This window comes from Lagopus leucura, unplaced genomic scaffold, assembly GCF_019238085.1.
Source record: "Lagopus leucura isolate 7727_CA_CO unplaced genomic scaffold, USGS_WTPT01 Super-Scaffold_100157, whole genome shotgun sequence".
Classification (NCBI taxonomy): Eukaryota; Metazoa; Chordata; class Aves; order Galliformes; family Phasianidae; genus Lagopus; species Lagopus leucura.
Genome location: NW_024962334.1, coordinates 14,133,730 through 14,145,908, shown reverse-complemented (window position 1 = coordinate 14,145,908; position 12,179 = coordinate 14,133,730). Strand labels below are relative to the sequence as shown.

Below are 12,179 nucleotides of genomic sequence, written 5' to 3'. Positions count from 1 at the left end.
GGGGAGACTGATGGAAAGTTCTATTTTATTTATTTATTTGGTAATAGAAGAAATCTACTTCCCTAAAATAAAGAACAAATGATCAGTGAGATCTCTTTACTGGTAATAAGACAAGCTAACTAGCTTTTGTGAGAACAACCATTGGTAAACTAATTACTGTTTTAACAACCTAATACCAAATCACCCTCAGAAACAGTTTCCTGTGCTAGAACTGAGACCTGAAGAGATTGAAGCGGAGCACAGAGCTTCCTCAGTGTAATTCATTGTGTAAGAGGGAAACTGAAAGCTTCTGTGTACATGAGAAATTTTTCAGAAGCTGTTTTTCTCCTCTAGTATCAATATTTCAGGTATTTATTTGTGCATAAGTTTTGAAACTGGCTGCTTCCAAAAGAAGATTCTGTCTGTACAGAAATAGCTTCTGATGTAAAACATTGGATAGAGAAATCAAGTTAATGGATGTTCTGCTATTAGCTTCAATAAAATAAGAATTTTAGCCCCAGGTAACCATGAAGCTAATCTTACAGGACACTAACAAATAGATAATCAGTTACCTATTTGTAGTAGCAGAGTTGGAGGTTAGAGAGTATTCTGTGCATAAATATTTAAAATACATGTTATCATCAATATATTGTTCTCTTCTTCCTACAGACTCTATCAATATGCATCTGTAGAGAGCGACTATCCTCACAGAAAAACATTTGAATGAACAACTGAATTGTGGTCTGAAACACGGACTAAGACAACTTTCTGTCCACAGTCTTCAGAGCAAGAATGTCTGGAAAAGAGAACAGTAGGAAGCAGCAATGAAATATAGGACGGGACTGATCTAGTGAATTACCTCTTCATCATCACACAGTCCAGCTCAAGCTGCACCTGCAGGCTTGACAGCCCTCTCCATTCACAAGTTCAAGTATCTGCTTGCTGGCCTGGAGTGATGCAACATATTATTTATACACTGTGAGCTATTAACATGACAACCAGCAGCCGCACATGTCCAGTGCCAGCAGTGAATGGACATATGACTCACTACCCAGCAGCTCCATACCCGTTACTTTTTCCTCCGGTCATCGGCGGGCTGTCGCTGCCTTCCCTTCATGGACTCCAGAGTCACCCACCAACGAGCGGATGCAGCACCCCATCACCTGCAAGTAAGTCTTGGTATTATGGCTTTTACTGACCCCTTTTCCTTTAGCGAAGGCCAGTTCATTCTGCCCACGTTTCATTTATTTTATTCGGGCAAAGAGTGTTCGTTTCTTCTGAAATATCTTCTTCACTTAATCTTGTTTTTGTAGAAATTAACATGCAACTGTATGACATACCAGAGCATTGGAAACCGAGGGTGATAAAACCTACTATGGATTTTGACATATCTTATATTACCACCTTAGCTGCAGAAACTCGTGTTTATGGAAACTCCACACAATTAGCCATTGCGTATTGATTAACAATGATTCTTCAGTACAGAATTCTCAGTGGCACTATAATTACTACTGCTTATGTTTTTGTTTAGTTAGTACCTACTTCCTTCCTGGACAGCTTGTGAAGATCTGTTCTTGCGAAACTTGTTCTGTGGCAGCCCAACAGACAGCCAGCATCTGTAGCCATGGCTGCAGAGTTAATGCTTCAGTCTGCAGTTGCATTTCAGTGCACCACTCTCAAATTTTCAGTGCTGCTGAGTGTGTTAGCTGGGCAAGTTTTTGTTTTTTTTTTTATCACTTTGAGTAACTTTTTTCTTGCTTGGACTAAGTTTTATTTATCTTTAAGTGGTTCCAAACACAGTTGTCCCAATTATATAAACTCTTCAAGTAGCATCACATAGACAAGGTACTTTTCTAGAGATCTTTGTAGTGAATGACTAAATGGTGAGGAAATCTAAAGCGCATACAGCTTTGCAGGTCAGTTGTGAAGATGTTTGTCTAAATACATTACTGTGATTGCTCAGAAAGGTCTTGAACAGCAAATTTGCAGAACTGCACTTTCTGCTAAAGGTGAAAGAGACTTGAGCTGTAGTCCAAATACAGGAGAAAGCACACAAACGTAGAGCTCCAAACATGAATAGATAGCCACAGTGAAGAAGAAGCTTCTGAAGGGTAAAGCGGTGGGGTTTTCTGCTGTCTGATATTAATTCTGGCTTTGTGACTCGCATACACATAGCTGAAAACTGGGCAGTCTTAACTGAAGTCTTTTGTAGCTTTTTTTTTCCAGCTGATGCAGGCAATTTTTATGCATTCACATGTGTGAATAGGGGAAATCTGATCTGGCCTTTATTTGCCCTGTTTTATTGTGCCAAGTGTATTTTTTGTTGGAGGTGAAAAAGAAAACATCTTCAGATAAAAGATCTACAAATAACTGACTTCCCAATCCTTCCAGACATTATCTTAGTTACTTTTCAAAATAGTATAATATGAATTTATCTCCTGATATTACTAGAACTCACCTTTTTCAGATATAAAATGTAAGTTAATGGAAACCTTTATTTGAGATGTGTTTGTAAATGCCAAGTGTTTATAATCAAAAATGCTGGGTTTTCTTTTCCATCAGTTGTTTACCTGGAATTAAGACTGAGTGGCAGGTGAGTTACTAATGGGAAATAAAAGAATTAGTGTTCAGACTTTGAAAAAAGTCGTATTAAGTAAGAATTTCTGTAGTTATGCAAAATGATAGGCTAATTCTAAAGTTTCTGGGCCTGTATCTTTGTCTCCCAGTACTAGCATCTTCCGGGCAGTGCTTGTGTAGAGGTGCTTTGCAGCACTGGTTTGCATTGACTGAGCATGAAAGTCTGGCAGCTGGTGCGCATAATTAGAGGCAATATGTTTGTGTATGTGAACTAAAATTTCCTGATGCTGGGAAGGGTGACTTGAATTAGAATTTCATCTCAGCCCTCTGCATGGTGACTTTTCTGCCGGTGTTACTCTATTTGCTTACCTTTGGGAATGACAATCTCTTTTGTTTCTAAACCTTTCGACTTCTAATTTTAAACTTTAGGGTTGCTACCACTAGAATTATAGAGACCAATTATGGGAACTTAGAAGCAAGAAAGTTGAGCTTTGGATTACATTTTGGGCTTTTCGGTTGTTTTCATTGTGGACACGTTGAGGATGATTTTGTCATTTTACCATGAAGCTACTTCATAGTCAGAGGTCAGTGTGATTGAACTTATACTGGATAGTGGGGAAATATAGCTTTTGCTTGAAAGGGTAGAAAAAATCAAAATTTGGCCAAACATACACACTGTATATGCTTTAAGCTGTTGTACTTTTTATTTTTCATACTCTTTCCATTCATGCTAAATCCAACAGAAATGATATTATGTACCAGGAATGCTATAAAGATCTTTCTAATATCTTTTAGAGCAGTGCAGCTTAACAGTTCTTTTAAGTTACAGCCATTTAAACCTTCATATTATTATTCTGTTCTATTTTAGTTTGTCTTTATTTCAGGCTTGGTTATATCAGATGACTTAATGCAAGGTTAGCTTAGTCTAGAGTTGGAGTAGCTGCCTCCAGTTTCACTGAGCAGAAAGCAACATTTTAGATGCGTTGATTTTGTGAGCACTCTTCCTCTTTAGAGGAATAGTTTGAGACAGTGATTTAGTTTCATTGATGTTAATAACGCTGTTGCTTCTGTGACCTATGACATGACTTCTGTTTTTATACTGAGATACATAGTGCAAAATACTTAATAATTAGAGGGTTGGTCACGGTGCTAAAGAGGTCATAAGATGAAAAAATGTCACTTTTATGCATACATGAACTGTGCATTAGCACTGAATGAGTAAAAGAGACCACGGTCAAGATCGTTACTTCTGTAAGTCTGATTGATTTACCTAGCACTGTACTTGCCCCATACAGCACAAAGCTGATGTTTTAACTATTGAGATCAGATGGCATGCAGGCTTCTGTAGTTGCAATAATAATGAAGAATCTCTTGTGTATTTAAAAAAAAAAAAATTGCAAAGATTGTTTTGGAAAATTATTGCTTAGCTTGCATTTAGAAATGCTGTTTCCTGCTTCATCGAGTGGATTGTGTAATGCTTGGACCTGAATTCTTTAAAAACCCCTGTAGGTGTTGTCTGGGGATATTCTCTCTAGAGCTGGATCAAAGCCTGGCAAAAAGGAAAGATGAAGGTGAGACTTCCCTGTGCTTTCTGGATGATGCTACAGCCTGTCCTGTTTAGATTGCTGCTGGATTCCAGGAACTGCACTCCATGGGCTTTGCCTGCTTGCAACAGGAAAATGAGAAAACATTAGTGAAATTCTTGGGGGAGGGGGAAATAGATAAATTTTGTCAAGGATTGTAGCACAACGTCTTATTAAAGTAAAAGCTGCTCCACTGAGGTTCAGGTGAGCGGAGGTCACGCGGAGGTTGACGCACGCAGGCAGTTCTCTCTTGTTCCTGGAAGAAGTGCCCCCTCCTGTCATCATGAGAGTGAGCACTGGTAATGCTGTTGCCAATATCAGCTTAGGAAGAGCTTACCTTCTTCATAAAACATACTGTGGGTGTAAGCACAACTTCTGATCTTCAGAAAAAAGACTAAGTATACAAAAACAAAATGAGAAAAAAAAGAAAAAAAAGAAATCCCTTAAAAAAGACTCCTTCACCAAGTGAAGGACCACCCACAATTTGAGAAGGAAGGTATGTAGAAGCTGTGCAGACAGGTGTGGTCTATCTCCTCATTTGAAAACCAAGGCAGAGAATACTGTCTTTATGTTATGGCTAATGGGGCTGCAGAGCATGCAGCAGTGTTGAAATTTTACAGGTGAAATTGCAGCATAGAGAAGATGAAGCTTTTCTGTCCACTGGTACAGTGTCTTGTACGATCTGTGGCTGTAATGTTCCTTTGCCAAAATGGTCAGATTGTGCTGGTTTAACCGAGTTGAAGCCTAACACAGGCCAAAGCAGTCTGGGAGCTACAAGGAGGACTGGATTTGGGAGGAAATTAGTTGCTCACTCAGACACCTATCTGTCTCAGCGTGAGCTTGAGCATCAGGCTGCTTAAAGCCAATTGGTGTGAGTTGGAGGCCTTGGCATGGAGAGGAAAAAGATTAATCTGAGCTACTACTGTGACTTACATAATCCCCAAGAGTATCCTGAATGAAATTAAAGTAGAGCCTGGACAGCAAGCACTGGGGGAGCCACTAAATAATAAAACACTTTGGCTGGCAATGGTTCCCTTTCTGCTTGGATTGTGCATCCTGCTTCCTGCATTCCTATAAGAATCCTTGGGTGATGCTTATAGCCTGTGGCATTCAGTGGGAGCAAGCCTTGGTCCTTAGGCTGCTGGTGGGAGCCTTTGAGACCTCCATATTCTGCCACCATCTATTGCCAGGGAAAAATAGGAGTAACTTGGAAGGGCAGTGAGCATGGTACAAGAATGTCCTGGAATTTATATAAACTGAGTAAGATTGCTTCATCCAGATAGTATTAAAAAATAATTTTTAAAAATCTGAATGTGTTATTTAGAGGGCTGCTGGGATGTCAAGAAAAAAGATCAGTACTAAGGTCACTTGTATTTTAAACAGGCTTTTCCATACTTTACAGTCTAGGGTGCTTTAAAAGTATATCGTAAAGAGTAAAGGGCTTTTTGTTCTGTTTTATCTAAGATTTTTACGTATGTGTGTAGGTATGTGTGGAGAGTAAGGTCACCTGAGAATCTGGAAGAGGTAGACAAAGAGCTAATAATGGTGTTACTCTTTGGATAATGCTATTTACATTTTTATATATATTTAATAGCCAGTATTTCATCTGAGGCATTTCAGACATACTCAGGCTAGATAGACTGTGGTTTTAACCATTGTTTTTCCTTCCATTACTGTTTGTTATTTACCATGTGAACTCCAACTTAAAGATTGCTTGTTGGTTTTTTTTTATCTGGGAGATGGATTTTCCACTGGTATTATTAAAAGTACAGTTAAATCCAGTGTTGCTGGTGTAGTATTGCAGGATATTTTTGCCAGCCCCACCCATTGTAGGAATTCATTTGCTTTTCCAGTTCTGTTGTTAATCATTATATTGACACAGAAAGTCCTCCCAAAAGCACTCTTTGGCAGATTGCATTAAATATGAATAGCAGATATTCATTACGATGTGTTGCCCCCAAGAGAACTCTAAACTATCTGCACTACTCATGAGCAGGCAAATACACTAATTCTCCAGCTATTCAAATTATTTTCAAATAGTTTACTGTCTCTCTAATAAAAACAAGAATGTCTCTGTTTCCCTTAATTGTTTAGAAGGTCAAGAACTCCCACATCTCACTTTACTTCAACAAATGGGGAACATTTCTGTTGGAGGTTGGAGTATGGTTAAGACTTGATGGATTTTCTTCATTTGGCAGTTACGGAGGCAAGTGCCACCTGCACTTTAAAAAAAGAAAGAATACTCTTTTGAACTCTAAAATAATAATAGTTGAATTAGAAAAAATACATGAACTAACTTTTTAAAGAACTTCTCTTGCTTGATTACACCGCTGAAGCTTTTTCAAGTCTTCTAAGTTTCATGCGGCCATTTCTTTTTTTCAATTCCCCTTCCCAGTCCTATCTCTTTATTGAGGCGCGCACAGTTTACACATCTGCAATTAAGAGATTGACTTTAAGGGCTTCTTTACTTGTTCAGTACATGTGTTGCACATCTTTATTGAAAGGAGAGAACATGTGTTTGCATTCTGAGAGAGAGAGATACACAGAATATGAATATCGGATTTCTTAGCTACAGCCAGGGTTGCCTCATGCTGGCAAATCTGAGGAGAAACGTCTCGATGATCCCCTGCAGATATCATTCATGATCTTAGAAACGGTCATTGCTTTTCAGATCTTCAGTTTATTTTATTGCTGGCTTTTGTTTTCTTCTGGTTGGTAGCTTTCTGTAGCACTAAAGCATCCATACTGCTTTGATCAATAAAGCTATATTACATTGTCGTTTTCTGATTGCAGTTAATCTGAAGTTGTCAACAATTTAAATGTATTTGTCTTTTGTTAGGTTAGGTTTTGTTAGGTTTGTTAGAACTTCTTTCTGTAGTCCTGCCACTTTCAGAAATGAATGGGAGCATCGCTGCATTCAGGCAGTGTGTAACATTCTGTAATGCTGCCCTGTCTAGGTGAATCCTGGGCACCGTGTGGATGCCCTCCTCTTTGGGTTTTAGTAGGCAGCGTGCACATCTGAAATAAATCAGTTCTGGATGTGTAAAGGCAGGAATTTGCTTCCTGAGAGGAAACTGAATTTCGAGGTTGTCTACCTCCCTGCACTCACACAGGGAGCGGATCATGTAACTCTGGCATGTGCTTCGTAATTGCTCTGTGCATCTCTTGCAGATTTGCTGCGGTCTGAAAGAGCCTAGCATTTGGAAGTTGAATAGGACCTGTCAGAGAAATGCTCCTTCCCTTATTATGGGCCCCGGAGCAAGGAAATTCCCCAACAAAATGCTGTCTTACCTAAGGTTGGAAATATGTTTCTGTGGAGTATTGCTAATGACCTTTTTCCTTTGCTGTTGCCCAACAAAAATAACACCCAGTCACTCCCAGGGCTGGGGAACTAGTGAGCAGCAGCAGAGGGCTCGTTCCAGTCCTCACGGCCTGGGCACGCTGGGGGACTTTGCATAGCAGGGCCTGCTCCCTCTCTCCCATTTCACATGGGATTTACACTCTCCACCCATGACTGCATGTTCGTTATGGATCTGTACGTATGGAATACGTGATTGGTCTCTCAGAAGGAGTGTAATGCCAAACTTTAGGTTTGGCAGTGTAAGAGCCGTAAGTTTGGAGCGTGCGTGTTGTATTTCCAGTCCAAATCGATAGGTGTAATCTTCTGAAATTGCTCATCGTGTGATAGTTTGCCATGTTAACAGTGAATATAAGGTCACTTTTTGCCAGGTTTCTGTTCAGAGGTGTATGTTTGGCAATGACCGTTTAAGAAAATTCAGTCATATTATTTTAATTACATGGAGGGCTTCCATTCAGTTATACTGCCGTGTCCAAAAGACATGTTCCTGTGGACTTCTTGTAAATCACTTTTTTTAGTGCTGGCCTTGATACAGATATTCCTCTTTTACTCATTTTTGGGATGCTATTTCATGTTTGTTATACTTTTAGCAACATGTGGCATTTAATTTGAGAGATCTATTTAAGATTGGGGCAGTTTTCCATCAGGAGAGACGTTTTCCATGTCTAGAGTTTTTTTTCCTTCTTGCCTGTTTAGGGAATATTGGGAACAACTTGTTTTATGTAGATCTTTCAGATGTATCAATAACACCACGTTTCCCATTTAAAATGATAAATACCACCATATCTGTTGAATCCTGAAAGGATAGGAATCCTTGTTCCCTTCCTTTGTCCTTCAGCACACTGTTTCCTTTCTTACTGCCCAGAATAGGCCTACATCAGTAATATTCATAAATGATTTACAAAAGTAATTCCTGTGTAATAGCTTGGGACGTCAAGATTTTATGATGCTGCCAGATGTGCTATCAAACAAAATTATCTGGTTCAAAAAACTTGTGATAAATCTAGTCAGAGCAAATTCCCCAAGGCAAACTCACCCTCTACAAAAGTAACTATGTCTCATAAAATTGTTAGGTTCTCCTTTACCACATGTTTGAAATCAGAGCAACAGTTTTAATCACGTGCAGACTTAGAATTGGGATAAACCAAGAAACAGGAAGGACTGGCCTTAACAGAAAAGTCCTTTCCTTTCAAAATACTGCATGTGTTCAGAGGAAATGTCAGAGTAAATGTGAGAAATATTCAGAAAACTCAAACGTGCGTTTCTTAAGATACTTGACTGTTTTGTCTAGGTAATGCATTTTTATAAAGTGACCATAGCCTGAGTATAACAGGCCAGATATTTTCAATGGCTAGCCTCCTGGTCACTCCTCTGGGTTTGTAGTTGTGTGCGAGCACCTTGGTGGTGTAGTACATTGAGCAACATACCTCATGTCTGACATTGCGTGTTCTTTGACATGCTCCTGTGGGGGAAATGTGCAGTCAGCGGGGAACATGTTTTGGTGAGGAGTTTGTGTTTTGAAAGAGCAGGGTATGCTGGCTGCAGACCTGGCATTTGTGCTCTATAAGTATTTGTACTGCTGGAGAAAGTTTGCCAAAGAAACGTGCCCGTGGCTTTCACGGCCTCATTTGTAGTGGCGCTTGCTTCTCAGCAGAGCCTCTGAGGAAGTCCAGCCACCTGGGAGGAGAAACTGAAAGTCCTGGCTGGGAGTTCTTACAGGAGAAGAACTGAGTTCTTCAACTGAGGTGATGGAATTACGACTTGAAGGGAGGAAGAACTTCATTCAGTGCTGCAGGGAGAAGGTGATCTGGAGCACTTATTTTATTCCATGGCTTTGGGAAGTACACTCCAGCACCTGGAATTAGTTTGAGATGTTTATGGACTCCATGTGCAGCCCGCTGCTATACAACATGTTTACTTACAATTTAAATTTAGATAGAAAGCAATTAATGTATGCAAACAATAGGAGTGGACCTCCAGGTAGGGCTTGTGTGCTCTTCTTCAATGCTGAAGGTCAGTCAGGTTTAGATTTGACCTCAGCATTAAACTCAGCATGAAACTTTCCTCAGTTTCTTGTGTTTAAATTTATCCTAGAATTTGCAGTAATGCTTTTACTGACTTTTTTTTAAAGAAGTCTAAACTGCAAGAAATACAGATACAACGTTTCAAACTACTGCTTCACATTTTCCACTGTGTATTTAGAAATAAGAGGAGGAATGTTCTGTAACAATCCTACACACTCCAGGAGAGGAAGGTGAAGTCCTGCCATCTGGTCTGCACAGCCCGCAGGTGCTACCACAAGGTTCTACACAAGAATTGGCTCCCCCTCCACAGCTGTATTTGAGGGAGAAAAGGCTTGGCTCTCTTTTGATTGAAGATTGAAAGTGCCAAAGCCAAACGAATCACAGAATCTTTTGGAGTTGGAAGGGCATCTAGTAGAACTCACGTGCAATGAACATGGACGCTTACAGCTAGATCAGGTTGCTCAGAGCTTCATCCAGCCTGACCTTGAATGTCTTCAGCCAGGGAAGAGGCTTCCACCTCTTCTAGTGCCTAATCTCCTTATTTTTAAAAACTTCTTCCTTATATTGAATAGTTTGAAACTATTTTCCACTGTCCTATTGCAGCAGATCCTGCCAAAGAGCCTGTCCTCTTCTTTCTTATAGCCTCCCTTTAGATTCTGAAAGGCTGGTTTCAGGTCTCCCTGGAGCTTTCTCTTGTCCAGACTGAACAGCCCCAGCTCCCTCAGCCTGTCCTCATAGGGAAGGTTTTCCATCTCCTGGATCATTTTTGTGGCTTTTTTCTGGAAGTGCTCCAAGAGGTCCACATCTCTACTGTACTGAGGACTCCATGTCTGGACACAGTACTCCAGGTGAAGCCTCACCTGTGCAGAGTAGAAGGGCAGAATTATCTCCCTTAACTTGCTGTCCATGCTTCTTTTGAAGCAGCCCAGGATACAGTTGGCTTTCTGGGCTGTGAGGGTACATTGCTGGCTCATGTCTAGCTTGCCATCCACCAGTACTCCCAACTTCTTTTCATCAGGGCTGTGCTCAATCCTTACACTCCCCAGCTTGTTCTGATAGTAGAAGTTGCCTTGACCTAGGTGCAGGACCTTGCACCTGGATTTGTTGAACCTCATGAGGTTCACCTGGGCCCACTACTTGAACCTGTCTAGGTCAAGTGCTGCCCTATCACAGTCAGTAGAAAATACTGTGCGGTTTTCTGTGTAGTGTAATTTCATTTGGGTACCACAAGCAGAGCTAGAGGGAATCCCTGCTGATTCTGTGCTTACTGCCTTTTTTAACCTTATTTCTTCCAACCAGTGAGCAGTACATGCTTGCTTGTAATTATCCTGCAGAGAGATGCACAGTTGTCTGCCGTCCTGAAACGAGGCCGTATTGTGAATCAGCTGTCTTTGGAAGAATTCACCTGCATACCAGCATTACCTAAAAGCTATTGGTGAAGACATTTGGTGGGAAATAGAACTGTATCATGTAAACAAACCTGTTTATTATATATTGTTTTCACATAGCAATTCAAGGATCAAGAGTTCTGTTATTCGAGAAATTAAATCCTGTGAGAATCATTACAAGTACAGAAATAGTGATGTCATTGCAAAATTAACTAGCTATAAACCCATGAGGTGACATATCAATTCATAAAGGGAATAGCAAAACATAATGCAGGGCACATCTGCTGCTCCGATTCATGCAGAACTATAAGCCTATTGGTATCTGCAGACCACTTGAAATTGAACATCTGTTAGAAGTACTTGAAAAAGCAGCATGAGAAGCTGTACACCTTGCAAAGCATTTTGCTGTTGGTAACATCATCATTTTGATTGCATATTCTTGCAGAAACTGTTTTAAGTCCCCTTCTAGATCTTCCTGGCATTGTTTCTTAAATAGCGACAGCATGAGTAATTGTAAAAATAACATGGACTTTTCTAAGGACTTTCCTAACATTTTTATTACTTTTTATTTATTATACTGCTGCAGTACACAAACTGCTAGAGAGTTTCCAAACAAAGAGGGAGATACGATCTCTGTTCCAAGTAGTTTGGAATAAAGAAATAGGACAGACGCATGAAGAGTAAGGAAAAAGGATGCGACTTCTGAGCCAAGCGATTGAGGTGAAGGAAGGCCCACATCCTAGAATGCAAATCTGGTCTTTGTGCTTTTTAAAGAAGTGATTGAATGCATAAAACCAGGGCAAACTGTGGAGGCTGGCGTGATTTTTGTAAAGAGCAGGAGTAAGGTGCTGCAACTTGCTTCACAAAACCCACATGGGCAGTCAGTGATCGATTACATATTGTAATTGAACTGCAATTGAACTGTGTCCTCTTAACTCTTAACTAAGCCAGTCAGTTTGACAGTATGTTTCCCTAGCTGCACGGTCTAGCAGAGTCCACCTAATTGGCAATTTTCTTCTGTTTAACAAAAACAGAAATATAGCTAAACCACAAAGAAAAAGATTTCACTATTGATTAACAGTGGTTGGTTTTGCTAAGTAATCTGACAGACATTTGGAACACATCAACTGTCTCATACTGCTGTAGCCAAACATCTTGGAGCACGATTTGCTCTCCTCCACTTTTATTACTTGCAGAAGAAGCAAGCTCTGCCAGGATGTTATTTGAAGGGATGTCTGCCATTTTAATATGTAGTTACTTGGACAAAACC

The 12,179-nt window shown here is 40.1% G+C and overlaps 1 protein-coding gene across 2 annotated transcripts in view; it reads left to right on the top strand.

Annotated features, from left to right (window-relative positions):
- Window positions 1-673: 673 nt before the first annotated feature.
- Window positions 674-12,179, top strand: part of RARB (retinoic acid receptor beta) — a 188,812-nt gene continuing 177,306 nt past the window's right edge. The window contains exon 1 of one of the 2 annotated variants that reach the window (XM_042889139.1): window positions 674-1,148. In XM_042889139.1, the coding sequence (XP_042745073.1) occupies window positions 971-1,148 (178 nt within the window). In that variant the 5' untranslated portion in view covers window positions 674-970. The remainder of the gene's footprint in view (window positions 1,149-12,179) is intronic. The other variant, XM_042889140.1, reaches the window with a different exon arrangement.